General features: G+C 43.9%; 2 protein-coding genes across 6 annotated transcripts in view; both read right to left on the bottom strand.

Annotated features, from left to right (window-relative positions):
• Nucleotides 1-2,635: 2,635 nt before the first annotated feature.
• On the bottom strand, nt 2,636-7,530 carry LOC123722218. The gene is made up of 15 exons (XM_045683370.1): nt 7,161-7,530; nt 6,637-7,070; nt 6,372-6,536; nt 5,974-6,285; nt 5,563-5,883; nt 5,234-5,489; nt 4,923-5,145; nt 4,629-4,760; nt 4,344-4,530; nt 4,144-4,262; nt 3,822-4,059; nt 3,455-3,711; nt 3,155-3,322; nt 2,855-3,066; nt 2,636-2,754 (listed from the first exon to the last, which is right to left on the bottom strand). The coding sequence occupies exons 1-15, from the start codon at nt 7,528-7,530 to the stop codon at nt 2,636-2,638; spliced, it is 3,513 nt and encodes a 1,170-aa protein (XP_045539326.1).
• Nucleotides 7,531-13,122: 5,592 nt separating this feature from the next.
• The window catches only part of LOC123722192 (nuclear receptor corepressor 1), a 96,610-nt gene continuing 90,089 nt past the window's right edge, over nt 13,123-19,643 (bottom strand). For all 5 annotated transcript variants that reach the window (XM_045683256.1, XM_045683258.1, XM_045683259.1 and 2 more), the window contains 3 exons: nt 19,186-19,537; nt 13,548-14,001; nt 13,123-13,428 (listed from right to left, as the gene is read on the bottom strand). In XM_045683256.1, the coding sequence (XP_045539212.1) occupies nt 13,138-13,428; nt 13,548-14,001; nt 19,186-19,537 (1,097 nt within the window). In that variant the 3' untranslated portion in view covers nt 13,123-13,137. The remainder of the gene's footprint in view (nt 13,429-13,547; nt 14,002-19,185; nt 19,538-19,643) is intronic.

Below are 19,643 nucleotides of genomic sequence, written 5' to 3'. Positions count from 1 at the left end.
CATAAAATTCTATATAAATCTCTATCATGAGGAGTACGAGGTAAGCACAGAAGACTGTCACTCCGGTCCAGGAGCGGGTCTTCGGATTGCTGTAGCTCACACGAGGACTCTCCATCACTAAATACGTCGTTGCTTTGCAATAAACAAATGGGAATTGGCACTGATAGCAAACTATTTTTACCCACTAGTGTACATTTTTCATTCTTTCATTCATTCTTTCATTCATTCTTTCATTCATTCATTTTCATCATTCATTCTTTTTGAGGTAAGTCACTAGTAGTAAAGTGTATTGTCTCTATATATATATAAAAGAAAGTCGTGTTAGTTACACTATTTATAACTCAAGATCGGTCGAACTGGTTTAGCTGAAAATTGATGGGGAGGTAGCTTAGAACTAGGAGACGGACATAGGAGCTTTTTTTATTTTGTGTGCATTTTTTTTTGTTCCGCGCGGACGGTTTCGCGGGTAAAAGCTAGTTTTATATATAGATAAGATATTTGCAGAGGGCGTTAAGTATGTCAAATATATCATATAATTTAAACATAATTGACGATGACGATTGTCACAAATATTCGTGCTAGGCTCACTGAATATAAAAGTAAGTCCCAGTTTCTTGCTTTTAACAACTGCAATAGATGACGTCAATAAGGCAACTGTTCATTGTGTTGCCATATTTTCTAAATAAAGACGGGTACAAAATAAAAGCCGAGGTAGATTTGCATCTTATTTATTTGATTTGTCCTCCCAAAACTTTGTTTTTGCTTATGTTTGGACTTACAAGGATTATCTTTCTTTCGGCTACTTACAATAACATTACATTTTTATAAAGAAATCACAATGTGGAGAGTCGCCGGAGCGCGGCCGCCGGCGCTCGCCGCGACCTCCCGCCTTCTGGGACATCAACCTTCTCTGCCTTACATTATTATTATCATCCTTGTTAGAGCAGCTACTTATTTTAGGTATAAATACCAGTCAATTAATAAAAAAAAATATATACACATTTTCGGATGAATCAATTAATTCGTTAAAAAAGGCATTTTTAGCAGTAGTTTTTAACTTCGGTGTCGATGTTGATGCTGAGAGGTCGATAGACAACATCCGACGCGCCGCGACCCGACTCACATACAGATAGTAACGCTTGCGCGTGCGCACGCACGAGCGTGTACGTCCGTGTCCGTGCGCACGCGCCTACGTCACACGCACACGTCGCTCACTCATAGCCCGTCACTCAGCCGGCCGCGTAGACCGCACTAACTCAAATCGAAATCTCTATCCGTACAACTTACAACTAAACTTCTGTAATTACAAATGCACAGTATGTATACATAATAACCATACACTTTTACAATATGTATATAATTTAATAATCCGTTAACCGTGTTTACATCGTATGTAGCGTAAGGGCTTAATCAGCAGACCTCGCCCCCGCCCCAGCCCTCGCCCCCGCCCCCGCCCCCGCCCTCACACACAAACAAACAAAAAGGAAAAACTATTTACATTAGACGAGAAAGATAAATTCAACTACGCGCATACTAACTAAGGCGGGGGCGGAGGCGCTGCGACGCGGCGGCTGCGGGGCGAAGCACTCAATTAAAAATAACTTATACATATATGTATACAGACATATATACATACATTAACTTAGTCTCGTCATGTGGTCAGCCGCAAGCTCAGCGTCTCCTCGTATGCACTAACTATACACTGTACATGCCGTGTGCCCCCCCCACCTGCCCCCCTGCCCCCCACTCTCGCCCCGCCCACTGGAAGACTGGATATAGTACACGGTGAGAGCCACAACATAGCGCTATGAAGACAATACGATTGCGTGGCAGTGTTCGGTAGCGTGGCGCCGACTGCTTTACATGTATATAAAACAATAATCTAAAACGTCCGCGAGTCGTAAAACAACAAAATAAATAACAATTTAACATTATCGTACTCTCACTATTCGACAGCTGAATCCATTTTATATAAGCGTATTCCCTAACCGCCCCCCTCCCCCCACTCTGCCTCCTGTGGGATGTGTCACACAAACACACTCAGTCACTGAGATCACGCGCACGAGTCCACAATAGTGTATTTATCACTTCAATGTCAACGTCATCATCTCTTCAAACAAAAAAAATCGTCTCTGAATAATGAAACTTATTCATTCATCGATTATTGTCACCGATGTGGTGTGCTGTAATGGATCACAGAATTTCTTTCCACTTGAATTCCGGGCATGTCTTGTCTGCTGTCACTTCGATCATCTTCTTCTCGGTCTTTGTCTTTGTTAGCAGTGGTGTCAGTACGCGAGGTCTCGCCTCTCTCCGCGGTCCCCTCTGCGGTTATATTCGATGTATCTCGATTACTTGTCAACATTGTGGTATTATTGTCTGTCCGCTTGAGCAGCGTGAAGGCCAGCCGGGGCCCGCCCCGCGCGCCCGCCCCCGCCCCCGCCCCCGCCCCCAGCAGCGCATACGTGGGCCTGCCTGGGGGAGGTCTCCTGAGAAGCATGATGCGCGGCCGCGGGGGAGCGGGGGCGAGGGCGGGGGCGGGCGGTTGCCGCTATCCTGCGCGCGCGTGTCGCGGGGGGCGTGCGGGGGGTCGTGCGGGGGGTCGTGCGGCGGGGCTCGGCGCGGGCGGTGCGCGTCAGTCCTCGTCGGAGAGCGGCTCGTACTGTGCTGACATGAGGGGCGCGGGCTCGGGCGGCGGCGGCTGGGCGGGCCCGGCGGGCGCGCCCACACTGCTCGCACTCGGCGTCGCACCGCCTGCAAGCAATATACACGTTGTATTAAAACATACTGAAAATTATAAACTAAATTATCAGTCTCAGAAAACACCGGAAAAAAAATTAGTTGTGTGACTGACCGTCCGCGTTGGTGGCGACGTTGAGTGCGGAGAATGGATAGGCGTAGGCGGTGGGGAAGGCGAGCGGCTTGCCGCGCTCGTCCGCGTCGCTGCGCATCACCTCCACGATGCGGTTGGTGACGTAGTCGTACGCGGTCAGCACGCCGCCCGCCACGCCCACGCCCACGCCTACGCCCACGCCCACCCCGCTGTAGCGCCGCCCACTGCTGCTGCTTCTGACAAACAATCAACCATTAGCTTATATTTTCATCGTTATTTTATTTTAAAAGTTATACGGAAGGTTGCGAGATATTTACGTACCTGGCGTGGTGTGTGTCCGGGGGAGAGACTGGCTCGAGGTAGGGTGCGTGTTTGGGGGCGTCCCGGCGCCAGTCGTCGGGCCCCGCCCCCGAGCCCCCGGAGCCGCCCCCGCCCCCGCCCGCGTTCTGCACCGCCCCGTACCCCTCGCTGCCCATTGCAAATCTGCTGCTGAGAATATTTATTTCATCATATTTCTATTTCAATCTTTGTAAGTTAACACGACATGCATAAATAAAGCTCATTGCCAGTGTTTTCTTTTTTCAGATTTGAGATAATTTATTAACTGTGCGTGAGACTTACTTGTGATGCTGCAGCGAGGTGGTGGGGCTGCAGAAGTCGCGTGTGATGATGTTGGAGGCGAGGTCGCCCAACTTGATGCTGGTGGTGTGCGCCGCGCTGACCTCCTCCCGCTCCCTCTCCCGCTCCCGTTCTCTCTCCCTCTCCCTCTCGCGCTCTCTCTCCCGGTCGGGCAGGCGGTCCAGGGCCCGGTCGGGAGGTCCGGGCGCGCCGGGCGGAGGCACGCTGCATGTCACACTCACCGCCTCGTTGTCCCTCAACTTCTGGAACCGAGCCGGTCTGGCCTTAGTGCACTGTACCTTACTCAACTAGATAATACCTCTTTTATATAATTAATGAATAAGAACACATAAAGAAGAGATATACTCACGGGAAAGCGTTGATCACTGTTCTGATTGATCTGGTGCGTGATGATGGCGTTGATGAGCGAGGCGGCGGTCAGTTTGCCGTCAACGGGTAAGTTTCGTGCGTCAGCCGGCCCCGCCCCCGCCGCAGCCACGCCCCCCGCAGCCCCCGCAGCGCCCGCCCCCGCCCCCGGCACGCCCACACCCGCCCCCGCCACGCCCACGGAGCTCACCACGCTCGTAGAACAGCTCACTGATGTTCTTCTGGAATTGTTATAACATGTTATAGCATTATCACAAGTTGTGTGAAAAGAGTTGTGATAGTTTTGTATCTGTATATATACTAACGCGTCCTTCCTGTCCAGCATGTGGGCGGCGAGTGCGCGATGTTTGGGCGCGCTGTACACCGCCCCCGCCCCCGCCCCCGCACGCCTTTCGTCCGCCCCCGCACCCCCGCTACCGCCAGTCTGGAAACAAACATACTTCGGTCAATAATCTTCACCCTGATGACTACATCTGTGGTTGAAGTTTCATATCCTGCAGCATACCTGCTGGAGCATATGATGCCTGTCGTGTAGCAACTGCGCTTGCTGCTGCGAGTTCTGCGCATGCTGCGAGTGCTGCGAGTGCGGGGTCTGCGGATGTTGCTGATGCTGCGAGTGTTGCGAGTGCTGTGGATGCTGCGGATGCTGCTCGATGACGTAATGTCGCTCCGGTATTGTCACCATGCCACTCCTGTAACAAATAAATAATGAAACCAACGTTGTTAGCTATCCTAGTAATTTCTATGTTTGTTATTTGAATGATATGACTTGAAGGATGTAGTTAGATACCGTTCTCTGTTCTGTGCGGTGTTGCGGTCGCGCGCGGTGTCGTACTGCGGCTGCAGGGGGCGCCGCTCGCGCTCCGGCGGGTACTGCAGCGGTTGGTGGTACTTCTGCGGCAGCGGGAACTCGCGCTGGGATCTGCACCACGAATACACATCTCTTCAATAATTGTACTTCGCTAACTAAGACATTTTATATCTAAGCCAGCCGTATATCCGACTCGAAGGACTGTACAATTTCTTTACTTTACGCAGACTTTTAGATGTCTAGATGTTTTTTTTTTGTGATTGGATATCCTACCTAATATCATGATGTTGTGAATGCTGCGGATGTAACGTATGCTGTTGGTGCTGCGAGTGCTGCGGATGTTGTTGGTGCTGCTGATGCTGTTGGTGCTGTTGGTGTTGCTGGTGCTGTTGGTGCAGCTTGGGTTCAGGTTTAGGGTCAGGTTGCGAGCCTCGCGGCACGGGCAGTGCAGGTGCCGCCGACGCTGCGTTCACTAGAGACGTAAACGCTTCGTGACCTGAAATAGCAACCAAAATGATTATAAACTTCTGTCTTTTTAATAAAAATGTAAGTTAAGTAAGTTATAAAGTGAGTGTATTTTTTACCTGGCGGCGGGTGCGGGTAGCCGTGCTGGTGCGTGTGGGGGTGTGGATGAGGATGTGGGTGTTGGTGGGGATGGGGGTGGGCGTGCGTGTGCCGCGTGATGACGGACACGGCGTCGTGGTCCCGGCGCGCGGGCTCCGCCCCCCGCCTCACCGCGCCGTGCATCTGCTGCGAGGTGATGAAGTCCGTCAGCATGATCTGCCGCCGCTCCAGGTGGTAGCCAGTGCCGCTAGAGGGCGCGTTTGAACCGCTCGTTGACTGCAAACAAATTATTCCTTGTGAATTCGAGAAAGTTTACATTTAAATGAATACAATGAGGTCGCAAACATACCGTTGTAAACTGTGAAGGTGACTGTGGGCGCTGCTGCGTGTAGTAGGCGCCGGGGCTGCGCCGCTTGAAGTATGTGTCGAAGGGTCGCTTGTCGGGGGCGTGGTGGGGGCCGAGCACGGGGGTGCCCGCAGTGATGGAGCCCGGCTTGGGCTCGAAGCGCTCGGCGATCGGCGTGCCGGCCGTGATGGAGCCTTTCGCGTTGCCCTTGGTAGGCGTGCGCGCCGGCAGCGCCGCCCTCGCCGCGCCCTGACCCTTCGCGTACAGCGTGGGCGATTCTCTCTCCGCCGCTCTGTACGTGTATTCGCTCGGGGTTCTACAAGTCTGCTGACAAATACAACCATTTTAGATAGATATAACGCATACATTTATTATCTAAACTTCTTTCCATCTATCAGTGCAGGTACTACTCACCGGTTTGTTGGGATGTGTGAAGGAGTCTATCCTGGGTCGCTTGACGCTGAGATCGAGCAGAGGCTCGTGTCGCTGGTCGTGCCGCTGGTCATGCCGCTGGTCGTGTCGCGGGTCGAGGTCGCGCCGCTCGAGGCGGTCCTCTGGCGGGGCGAGCGGGAGCGGCAGCGGCGTGATGGTGGCGGGTCGGTGCGGGGAGCGCGGTGAGCGCGGGGAGCGGGGCGCCTGCGACACGTGGGCCAGGCCGTGCGAGTGCGAGTGCGCGCCGTGCCCCCCCACCACCGTCAGTGTCGCCAGGGATTCGTGCGGCGGAGGCTGCATATGTTACATTATATAGTTATCAAAGATGTCATTGTTAGCTGAGAAACTGTTTCGGATCATTAACAGAAAATGCCATGTACCTTTGTGGTGTGAGTGGTGTGGGGCGGTGCGTGCGATGTTTGTGGCGGAAGGTGCGGCGGACGTACGTTCTTCAGCAGGCTCACCTCGATCATATTGAGCACAACGTCTCGTACAGTCATCGGCGCCGACGCAGACGACGCTACAGCCTGCGTAACACATTCACTCTTGTAATAAACTTTATTTCTAATAATTGGTTAGTATCTGTAATATTATGGAATATGTACTGGTTACTAAGAATATCAGTAGAGAGCTAGTTGTATGTACCTTTGCGGCGGGCGCGTCGTTCTCCTCGTCGGCGGTCTCAGTGGCGGAGGAGTCGTACTCGTCGCGGCGATGTCTGCGCGGCGCCACGGCGTCAGTGCGCGGGCCGGGCAGCGGCGGCGGGCGCGGCGAGCCAGCGCTGGCCGTGTCGCTGTCGCCGCTCGCGCTGTCCAGCGCGGCCGCGTCCAGTCCGCCGGCGTCCAGCTGCAGTCGCTTCCGGTACGTGAAGTAGAAGGCGCGCAGGCTGGCCGCCGGCCGCCCGCTCGCCGCCGCCATGCGGTCCCAAGCGCACCCGTGCTCGCGCAGCAGCGCGCGGAACCTTCCCGCCTCCTCCTCCGAGGGCTCGCCCAGCGCGGGGCCCTCACCCAGCGCGTCCAGCCGCCGCGTGATGCGCTTGAAGCACGCCAGGCAACACTTGCTCAGGTCCGATGGAATTTCTATAAAATTTCACACAGATTTTAATGCCGAGTCTTAAATAACAATAACGGAACAAACGCACCTATTTAGGTAACAATAATAAAACATACGGAATTCGTCCAGAAGCGGTCTCTTCAGTTCCGGGGCGAGGTCGTGCCACCGCGGCGGCAGGTGTCTTAGGCGCTTGGCTCGGCCGGTACACGCGGGCACGAGGCAGCGACTGCGCCTCGCGCGCGCCCCACGCGCCCTGCACGCCTCGCACGACGCGCGCACGCTGGCCGCGCACGAGGCGCACGAGGCGCACGTGCCCGTCCCGGCGGCCGCGGTCGACCCTGTGACGGTGACGGTGCCGGGGGAGGGCGCGCCGCTGGAGGCCGGGGCGGGGGTGGCGGGGCCCGCGCTGGCCGCACCCGGGGCCGCCGGCGTGCCGGGTGCTGACGCCGCGCTCGTACTGGTGATGGTTATCGTCGTGGTGGCCATAGATGATGATGGCGTCACCGTCCGTTCTGTAACAGCTGTCAAAGAGGACAATCATTAATACGTATTTATCTATGGATGTAACAAATAGATAAACATGTGGTAAACAGAGTTAACTTGATCCGGGTTGATTGATAAATAGCAGAGGCGCGTTAAGTTGCGCGAGGTGTGCGGAGAGGGTGGGGAGGGTGGGTGAGGTCGGTCGCTCGTGTAATATTCAGCCCCGCGTTGGGCGCCAATTTGCAAACTGTAGCAGATTAACCGCCAGATTTGGCCCCGCTGCTCCGCCGGCGCCATTGCACTATACATTATTTATTGTTAAATCCGACGGTAAACTGTTTTGAGCGATAGATTTTAGCTCTGCGCGCGAACAAAATGGACTCTTAATCTATTATTTAATCTACCAGTAAACAAGCTTTAGTAGAGTATTATCCGATTTTCGTAAAGCGGTTTTTGAATTATTTATTTATATAATATTGTTGAAGCAGTAAAATAGAAAACCTATGCCTAATAAATAAAAAAACAGTTATATGAAATTTGTGGAAGGGTAAATCAAATCATGTCAAAGTATTTCCTAACCGAAGTGAATAAAGACGACAGACAAACTTGTTAAAAGTATAAACTGCATCACGCAGATTTGCGCTTCTCAGAATACACAAAATTACATCGCTCGGTTAAACTCTGATTTAGTTTGTCCAATAACTAACTTCCAACTTTGCTGCACATTGTTTTACTTTACTTGCAACGAAATTATTGGAAAACAAATAAAGTAGTTCGTTATAGTTATAGTTTTGCTTTAATCGAGGTTTCATTTTAACAGGTATAAAATCCGTATTCACGCCAAGAAATTTGCTGGTTACTATATCGACAGCAAATTTACGGAACTTCCGAGAATACGGCCGTTTGACTGTAGACTACACTTAAGACATTTAGTAGACATTTAACGAGTCTGAGTGCGGCAGTTTGTTAATCATACAATATTAATTATCCACTTATTAATCCACTAGTTTTTTGTTTTATTTCTCACAACCAAAAATACAAATCTTTCCATTTTATAATATTAGTGTAGACATTGAATTAACACAGTCTTCTGTGTATCCTCGTAATTACCCGCGGTTTGCAATTCTCTTTAGCTCGCAGTAGAGCTACGTCTACTGTCGATTAATCTGCCCAATTACAGATATTTGAACAAGCACTAATTGGATCTGTTCGTGAACCTCTACTGATTACACTGCGTAAAATTCAACGGGATTTAACGTTTTGCCGAATTGGCGCCCAACTGGGAACTGAAATAGGGTTACAATTTTCATTTAAGTTCTTTTTTTAACTGTATTTTTTCAACCTAACAGAAATTAGTGGGTTATTTAAAACCTAAGTAAAGAAGACCACATCTATCTTACTAATGTTATAAATGCGAATGTTTAGATGGATGGATGGATGTTTGTTTGAAGTTATCTTCAGAACAGCTCAACGGAATTTGATGTAATTTGGCACAGATGTAGAACACAGTCTGGAAGAACAAATAGGCTATCTATTGCGCATTTTTTTTTAATTACGCGCGTACGGAGTCGCGGGCGACAGGTAGTTTTAATGTAAGATCCAGTTATTTTTTGGATCACAGAATTTGTGGAAAATTAGGCAATAAAATTTATTTGTTGGTGATTTAAATTCTTTGTAAATCATGTGATAGTTTTCACTTTTTTTTTCTGTTCAACGTATCCAATGTAATTCAAACGTTTCAATGTAAATTGTATGTTAACATCCCTGTCGCTTTGTCGCTTTGGTGACATAACGTCGGATGTGACAATGTTTGTCGGTGCTGTGGAGCGTGACAATTTAACGAGCCGGTCTGCGGGCGGCGGGCTGCGGACTGCGGTGAGCGTGTTTGCAGACAGGCGCGCGGGCAAACACGAGGGAGACATCTACCAGATTAAATGAACGCGTTACATTCGCTTTGCATCGCTTCGCCTCGCCTGACTTCGTAGGAAAGTTTATGTAAATTTATTAATTACCATTGGCGTTAGGTGCAAACGTTTGACGCAATATAAGACAGATAAATAATGCTTTAATAATTTAATGGCTTATCATTATTTATTTATGACATTGTATGAAACGTGTACCGATCAAATACGTATGTCTTCGAGTGTCAGGAAGTTAGGCAGATGATTTGTGATTCCGTGTGAACGTAACGAAGCGGGATTAGCGGGACAACGAGACAGCGGGACAGTGTGACGGCGGGACAAAGCGGGCTTACCTGCCATCACGTGATAGGTTAAGTCCGGTGACGGGACCATTAGCCGAATACGATCACGTTTGTAAATATTTTATTATAGGTTATTGTTTTATTTGTTCTGCGTTTAATAATAATTAAATGTTTTGCCGTTGATTTCTGAGACTTAAATCTCTGTTTTAAAACGTACTGTTATCTCTGTTTTAATAAAGATAAAGATAGGGATGACGATATGTTTTATACAAGTATTTTGGTCTCAGAAACCAACTGTTATTTTCTTTTTAACAATTGACTTTCAAATGTCAATTAATTCAAGATTCTCTTGAGATGTTTGTCAATGCTTTTAAATAAATCCTATTAACCAATTCAAATATCGTAAGATAGTAAATAAATTGGAAAAATTATGTTTTAAAAATAATGTTCTTGGAATATTTTGATATTTAAAAAACGTCTGACTATCAATGAATCAATAATTTCAATATCAAAGTAAGGATTTTAATGTAAAATCGTAGTGAGATGTCTTTCTAGGAGAACAGCCATTCAATACGGTCTGAAAGCGTCTCAAGGGACAGCGATAGATTGAGTGGGAAGGAATAATACTCAATTCATAGCTGATAAAAAAATATTACAATGCTTTGAATAAAAGATAATGGTATTTTGGTTAGCAAGAAATCAAGACTACCGTTTTATTTAGAAATCAACAGCCGTTTTTTGTGGGCCTAGATTTTAGACTTTAAGCATATGTAAAGTTTTTTCTACAATTATCATACCAAAACTTTATCATTTAGTATTTAACAATACCGTGCAATATTAATAGGCAGAGTTTTGTCCCTGATGTCGTTTTGTGAAAATTTTCTTTATAGCCGTTTGTGAATTTTATTCTGTGAGATTTTTAAAGAGAATATTTATGTAGTCAGAGGACTGGGACGTTCGTTCAGGGATGAGGGTCATACATTTTTAACGTGCTTCGTCAACTTTGTCATTCATTCAGTTTGCGTTCAATGATATGATATGCGAATGATTATTTGATGTGACGTTTGATTTTAACAAAGGTATTTCTTTTTTATTCTATTATGTTGTTCAATATTAGTGACCCTTTAATTAATTTAAAATACAAAATTATCCGGAAACGTTGTAAAAATGAAAAGATGAAAGTTAACCCGCGTTGTATGGATTTAGATTATATCTGCGGAGAAAATTTCAATTACGAAATGTTGAGTACACGAAGAGTTTCTTACGAGGGTTTGTTTTGTATGAATTGTTAATGCGCGCGGTCACCCGGCCCTTTCACTCCCCGCACACCCCGCACACCCCGCACACCGTACCGCGGACATCACAGCTGTGAGTTGCTCCCACAGTTCTGCTTCTTTTATTAATTTTATTTAAATTAATAATTGTTTTTTACATAGCTCCTGCAACATCCGATGTAAGCAATCACGAATTACCGAATAAAACGTAGAATTACACAATATATTTTCATACATTCCGATTGTTTAAATTGGACGTCAGTTACAAAGGTAAACAAATCTGTAATTAAATCGTATGATCGTCTCGGGCTCGCGTATATAAGTGTTGTGAGCGAGGGCGGGCGGGCAGTCGCTGAGCGACGGCCGCCGGAGGATGTTGTCCCTGTACCGCGCGTGGCTGGGGCCGAGCCCATGCGTCGCGCGGCCTGCGCCCCCGCCTGGCGCACACCGGCCCGTGCCGCGACGCGCCAGGGCGCCCTCGCCCTCCCCGCCGGAATCACCCCCACCGCCGCCCTCACCCACGCCCAGCTCTACCACCTCGAGCGAGCTGGACGTGGAGCGCATCGAGGCGCCGGAGCCCCCGCGGCGGACGAGCGGCGCTGTGCTGGACGTGGCGTCGTGCGACGGCCCCGTGAGGTTCAGCCGCGTGCTGAACGCCGCGTGGCGGGAGGGGGGCGCGGGCCGCGAGTGGCCGTGCCGGCACCGCAAGCCGCGCGCCCCGGTGCACTACTACCCCTGCAAGACCTGCGGCTGCAAGTTCCCCTCCTACTACTTCGTGCACAAGCACCGCAAGCGCTGCCACGGCGAGGAGGTGGAGGAGCACAGAGAGCGCGAGGAGCCCTCCGCCTCCACCTCCGCCGCTGCACCACAACTAGACGGATAACGTGGCCTTGTCGCCGCCACTATAGGTTAATTTAATTATAATATCAGTGTCATTGTTAAATAAATGTTTAATTAATTATAATTGTTTAATTTAATTGTGAAGTGTGTTTTAAATAAAAATAAAATAGAACGTTTAGAAAAGTGTTTTAAAACTAAATTAACTGGAAACAAAACAAAAACTACGAAATACCTTGAAAAGTATTTGTAAAGGGATTAAATAATAAAACATGTGGTAAAAAGTGTTGCCATGTTAACAAAAGTTATGTCATGTGTTCATGACATTTTCTGAACTAACTTTTAATTCTTAACCAACTTAAACTTGATACATTTGTTTGTTTATTATTAACATCATAAATATTAGAGGTGCTTAAAGCAAACAAAACATGGACCAGTTGTTTTTTCTCAATTATTTTGACAATAATTTGCAGCAAATTAACTGCAGAATAGATAAATAAAAATCCTAGCATCAAAATGTGAAAGACGTTAAAAATTTAATTCTATTTGTTCATCATTTTATTTAATTACAGCGACTAATTACAGAGATCACAACACAAGTACAAGAAGATCTTTGTGTATCGAAGTTACAAAATGAACAAATGTACGTAACCAATATAAAAAAGTCTATTATAGTGGGTTCCTGATACCAAAATCTCCGTTCAAAACATATTGTTATCTCTGACGATATGTTTTATAAAGATATTTTGGTCTCAGAAACCAATGATTAGATTTTTAACTTGATTCGTTTGCAAACTGAATGCATTTTGGTGCTTGAAATAGTATCTTATGATAGCTATTAAATCACAACAAAATCTCTGAATGATATTCCTTATCTTAATAAGGACTTTGGTACCATGATTGGTAAACTAGTTTCTTCACCCAGTTTCGCTTCGTATAAATACAAAGTTTCTACAACAGCGGTGTTCAAAAGTTTTTGACTACGGAACTCTTTTCTGAAATGAATTATTTAACGAAACCCTAGATTCTAGGCCATAAAAATTGTAAATCTTTATTCGCGTTCAATTCGCATACTAACTTTTTGTAGATTTTAAATGACGCCTTTAATTTTTATTTTTATTTTGTAGCTATTTTCGTGGACTCCCAGAAAGAATTTAGCTGAAACGCTGTTCTATTAGTTTCGTTTAGGCTGATGATAGAATTTCATTTTCATTTGCAATTTCATTTTGAATACACGAGGAACCGACCGCCTTAAATCGTAAAATGTCGAAATGATTATAGACATCTGCAATCGATTTAAAGGTTGCAGAAGCATAGCCTAGTTAGGACAAGAAAGAATGTACGAAAAAACCCTTTCTTAGGCATTCCGTCTCCTGACAAAAACACTTCCTTAGAATTTATCATACGATATCCTGCAAGGTGTATATAGTACTGACCAGGTTCAGGTGTGGGCGGGGGTTGCGTGGGAGTGGGCGGCTGCGCTGGCTGAGGTGTTGGCGGCGCGCTGCTGCCCGCTGATGTTATCGGACACGCCGCGGTCGGGCAAGTCACCGCGGTAGGGCAGGACGCGGTCGATGAACAAGATGTCTGCGAAAGAGACAAGCTTTTAGTGTGACTAGCAACATTATAATCAATGCAAATTGCAAAATATTTGCTAACCTTATATTAGAGAGAGAAGAAAGAGATTTAGTTACAAATACACTTACAGTAATAACTCCCACGCTGGTGACAGTCGCTGTGAAAGTGGAGGGTGTGCTGGCGGGCGCCACGGTGGGCAATGGCACCGAAGCCAGTGACATCTCCACCACAACCTGACTGTCAGACTTCGGACTGGCTGCATCCGTCCCGCTCGAGCTAGTCGTGCTCGTTGTCACGCCGCTCGTGACAGGCGCGGGACTGCTTGCTGGCGTGTCACCCACGGGCGTGACAGTAATCGTGACAGTACTGACGGCACTCGTGCTTGTACACGTGCTGGTGATGGTGCTGACACTCGTGCTCGTACTCGTGCACGTGCTTGTGCTCGTGCTGGAGCTCGTGCTCGTGCTCGCGGCCGTGCTGGTAGCGGTGCTTGTGGATGTAAAGAGCTGTGGCGGCGCGGAGGGCGCTGATGAGGCTGGGGGCGGTGACGGCGGTAATGGTGGTGTCCGGTTCATTTCTGGCCTGTAGGATACAAATATATACATTAGTATTATTCATTTAAAAAAATAGATTTCTGATACTAAATCTACACTAAGGGTCTCCCTTAAATGACTGTGTGGAAGTTATTTTTTTATTTCGAAAAATTCCAAAATAAAATTTTATCGACTCTAGCATTAAAAGCACTTATCTGATTCCTTTATGATTTGATAATACGTTCTTTACAAAGTACAATGTAATGCTTTTTGACTTTATAAAAGTAAATTTATTTTAAGAAATCTCGGGTGTGTAAGATTTTTTTAGCGTTTGTAAATATCGTTTTTTTTAATTGAATTATTATTAAATAAATGTTGACAGTTTTCATTAAATAGATACGTTATTGAAATGGGTTAAGTAGAATTTATAAATCTTTACAGTTTATAAACGTGACCTTGAAGAATCTTCGTTAGTTTATTTGGCCATTTCGTATTAAAAATGAAAATTGTCGGGGAATTCTATATTGAAGTAAATAAAAAAATACAATTTAACCGTCATCGCGGCTATAGTGAAGTCGCGTTGCGGGTTTGAGCCTTGTTGGATGGATGGATAATTAAAAGAGTGGCGAATTGAGCTAATTATGTTTACCGTGGGCCGCTGCAACCCTCTCCGCACCCCCCACAACCCTCGGGGGTGCACTCACTTGTTTGCAATTTAACTCAATGATTAATAATATACTTGTCGAATTAAAACTATGTTTAATTTTTATTTTTTAATTTTATTACAACAGTTTTTTTTTCAACATCAACAATAATAACAAAAGAGTGTCAGTGGCTCAGGGGTTAAGCATTTGACTTGCAATCTACATCTACTTGACAGGTCCTGGGTTCGAATCCCGCCATGTACCAATGTGTTTTTTTCAATTTTCGATTTACATATGTACATTTTTCGTGATGCAACCTGCACATATCTGAGAAGAAATTCAATGATATTTGTGAAGTCAACCAACCCTCACTAGGCCAGCGTGGCACCCCTAACTTAGGGTAGGCATGAGCCCCTTAATGGGGACATATAGTGAGCTGATGATGTTGAATTTTTTTAATATGATTGTTTATTTACGCATATAGTGAAGGTTTATAAAGAGATTTGTTGAGACTAGAAAACATAGAAGAAGTAGACAGTTAAAATATGACGTTTTATAATCATTACTTAAGCAAAAATTCTAACACGTTCAATGCTACACTGTACAGTGGAGTCGCACGAATTGCATTGAAAGTGTTGAATTTTTTTTTTTAATTTTTACAACTTGTTTGTCTCTGCCGAGTTTGTTTTACAGCAGCTTTGTAAAACAGAGTTGGTTGGCGTATTTGTATATCATTAAAATTGGGCCAATTAAAACGAGCCGGGTAGTTATCGCCGGGAGCGGTGGGGTTGCGCAAACACTGGCGGGTTTACCCCAACACAGATTGCAAGCGATTTATAATTTTACAACTTTTATTTAGTTACCCTAAATACATATATAAAAATACTCTCTATTTTTACGACCAGTACTTGGTGTGTAAAACAAGTAACTGTCGCCAGCGACCATGTCCGCGAAGAATTAAAAAAAATTAGAAACCTATGTTTTATTCCAGATTATGTTCTACATCTATGCCAAATTTCAAAGAGATCCCTACAGTCGTTCTGAAGAAACGTAGTAACAAACATCCGTCTATTCATCAAAATATTCCCATTTATAACATTAGTAAGTAAGAATTACTAAGAAGTAAAAAGTAAGATGGTACTTTTTTTACATAAACGAAAATACTTTTATTTGATTACATCGGAAATGTAAACATGGCGTTTAAATTAAGTGACCACTACTTTATTTGAAGTCTATACTTTAATAAGTATGACATTCATTTAGTTGTAACCACGTGGTGCAAGGCGACGAAAAATAGGTCTTTGCGCCACAGTTTTTTCGATATCATTCAATTATTGACTAAATTTACTTTTCAGTAAGTAATTCAATAAGAAATCAGCAATAGCAATCAACAAATACGGGAGCGTCGTAATGGAAATGAACAGGGAGAGAGAGACAGTTTTTGGCCTCGGGAAAAACCAACAGATTTTTTTTTGTTAAAGCCGTGTTCCTCTCTCGATCGTTGCTTTTAATTAAGGCAATTAGAAAGATGGGCCGGCGCGGTGTTTGCGTAAAAATCTAAACAAGCCCCGCCACCAGGAACCGATAGGGATGTTCTTTATATCGATAATCTGCAGATGGACGGAACTTGAGTACGAAAGGTTTTAAATAATTATAGTCCAAACAAAATAAAAAGCCTATTTTGAGGAGCTGTGTTCTCACAATAACTAGACTTTGTAACAGCCGGTAAATTATCAAATTTTTTTCAACAATTACATGTTTGCCACATTATACACATTTCAAATTTATCCATCCTTTAAATGTTTAATGGGTTTATGTATGTATATTGTGTTTTATAATTGAAAATCGAAAAAAAAACATACTATGTTTGGTATAGTTTAGTTATCAATTTGGCAGTATTTTGACTTTATCGATACTTGTACCGTTAGACCCGAAGCATCTCTAGTTCAGGATGATTCCCGCGGGATCCATGCGCAAATAATCACGGGAGTGATTGTCAACACACGCACGAATATCGCGCCATTATTATTCTATATTTTCTTTATTAACTGTACACAGCACACACCCCAACCCCCTACCGCTCCGCAGCACGCGGGGGATGTCTTCGATATTCAAGTTATTGGTTATATTTGATTTTCATTGAATAAATTTGATCAATGAATAAACATAAAGTCATATAAAAGATTTAACTTAAAATAAATGTATACTTTCTATAATGTACTAGCTTTTACCCGCGACTCCGTCCGCGCGGAATAAAAAATAGAAAACGGGGTAAAAAATTATCCTATGTCCGTTTCCTGGTTCTAAGCTACCTGCCCACCAATTTTCAGTCAAATCGATTCAGTCGTTCTTGAGTTATAAATGGTGTAACTAACACGACTTTCTTTTATATATATAGATTTAAATATACATAAAGTTTGCCTTCCATTTGTAGATGAAATTCGTTACTTTGAATAAAAAATTTCAAAGAATTCTAAGTCCTAGAAAAACCACGGATGTTCATTGTCGAAACATTTGGCTATCTCCCTCCATTACCTATATTTAACAGTAATAGCAACATGTTTTGATGCATGTGTTTCGACAGTGGAATTTCACGGTTACACAGTAAGACAGACGTAGTTATTGTGCTAGAACTGATGTAGTTATATAAAGTTCACTTATTAAGTTTAATTTTGTGCTAATACTAACTTATAATTTTAAAAGAATTTATAACAGTCCAGATTTCCTTTAAATAAAATTGACAGAATCTTAAAACAGAATACAAAGAAGAAGGGAATTGGATATAAAAAAGTTGTGAATATTAAAAGATTGCAGATGAAAAATGTAGGAGGTGAAGTCATAAAGTCGAGTGGCTGGCAAACAAAGCTGTGTGCTGGGGCCCGGATTTGCTCAGGAATAATCCGTTAGCGTGAGCCTTTTCGTTATTTTATTAAGATTAGATTTAAAATACCATATCAAATTTAAAAGGATTACGTAAAAATCACGTAGAAGAGGTAAATTTAATACGTTTTTAGAAAATAATCTATGTTAATAGGAAATTGGGGATTTTTTTTGTTTGTACGCAACTATCTTAAGAAATATCAATCGGATTTGAATTTTTACGTTTAGCTTTTAACAGACTAATAATTGATTAAGGTTATAGACCATTTAACAAAACGCTAGTTCCCTTAGGAGTTTACATAGCGAGCATTTTAATACGTCTAGTCATATATTTCCACATGAAGAATTAATGTTAAAAACTTAAATAAAAGCTCTGTAAAGATGTAATTCCATTCCATTCCCTAAATGAGCAAACAGTGAGAATTTTTAAAATTCTAGACTCGAGAGAATAAGAACGTAACGCGATTTCTTATCCATTCAAAGACATACAACCGGCAGTGCAAACAAGATAAAACTCCCGGCCACAGAGTCCGCGAGTAAATTCAACTATTTTATTTCAAGGGTTCTGTAGTTTAAAAACTATTTTTTTTTATATTAACTGCCGCATATAGAGTTAAATTAAAGATTCATTTAACAGTAGCTTAGCATAGATTTCTTGTACTAAATTTAAATTAAAGGTCTCCCTTAGAAAAAAGACGTATTTAAATGAAAAAATATAGATGTGTTGCCTAAATTTAATTGAAAAAAAAGTACAGAAACATCCAATATCTTTTCTCTGCCATTGTCCCTTCCTAAAACTTTCCTTATAATATCTTATGTATAAAATTCTGGAGTGAAATTTTATATACATATTCATTAGGTTTGAGAATTGGTTACTATTTTTCATACCCTTATCAAGTTTTTTTATAATTACTCGTGAACGGAGTCACGGGCTACAGCTAGTAATAATAAAATATGATTTGAGGAACCCTAAATAGTGAATTCATATCTGATTGGTGAATAATTCATATCTTATGTTGACATGACGTAATTAAAAAGCTCGCGAGACTCCGCGCTGTGAGACTCGCAAGTTTGTTTACTCCCTGCCACAATCAATGTACCATTACGATATTATTGATGTTTGTTTTATTTGTGATTTTATTTCTGTTACAGATTTATTTATTGATTTCTTTATAATTTAGAGTAGAGTCTTTTTTAAGATGATTCTAATATTTATGTAAAAATAGCGACTCCAAAAAAACGTAATAAGTAGCCTATGTGTTCTTCCGGACTATGTTTTACTTCTATGCCAAATTTCATCATCTGTTGAGCTTTTCCGGAGATACCTTCTAACAAATATTCGTTTATCCATCCATCCATCCATCTATATTCGCATTTATAATTATTCGTAAGATATCTCATATAATCTTTCACAATAACCCATTTTATTGTGTATTTTTACTTAATGTTAAGTGATGCACTTTTTAATTAACAGACAATCAGTTAGTTTGTAAATTAACTATTACTAGCTTTTATCCCCGACTCCGTCTGCGCGGAATAAAAAAAAATGCACACAAGATAAAAAAAGTTCCTATGTCCGTCTCCTAGTTCTAAGCTACCTTCCCATCAATTTTCAGCTAAATCAGTTCGACCGATCTTGAGTTATAAATAGTGTAACTAACATGACTTTCTTTTATATATATAGATTTATAACTAGAACTAGGACTTACCTTGCAGGATGTGTAGGCTGCAGTAGTTGTATAGAGTGTGGCGAAGGCGGGGACTGTATGGATTGCAAGTTCTGCATATGCATACCCTGCATATTCTGCATATTTATACCCTGCATGTTCATTTGCTCCCCCATGATAGAGGGGTCGGAGCACTGCATGTCCTGCAGCATGGGCGCGTGCAGCGTGTGCATATGCATGTCCTGCATGTCCTGCAGCTGCAGCTCGCCCTCGTGTCCCAGTTGGTCCATGTGCAGCGGCTCCGGCTGCGGGGGCACTGGGATCATGTTCAGCTGCTCCGGTGTCATCTCCTCTACGCATGCCTCCTTTGAATCTGTCGCTCGTGCTGATGTTCCTGGACGGAGAAATGTTTTTGAAGCCCATTTGTAGTAATTATGTCAAACGAGCAAGCGGCCATTAGAAGGACCTTTGCTAATAGACATCTGCAATTGCAGATGCTT

The sequence above is a fragment of the Papilio machaon genome, chromosome 21 (genome assembly GCF_912999745.1).
Source record: "Papilio machaon chromosome 21, ilPapMach1.1, whole genome shotgun sequence".
Lineage (NCBI taxonomy): Eukaryota > Metazoa > Arthropoda > Insecta > Lepidoptera > Papilionidae > Papilio > Papilio machaon.
Note: the sequence above shows the minus strand (reverse complement) of the source record. Positions and strands in the feature narration are given on the sequence as shown.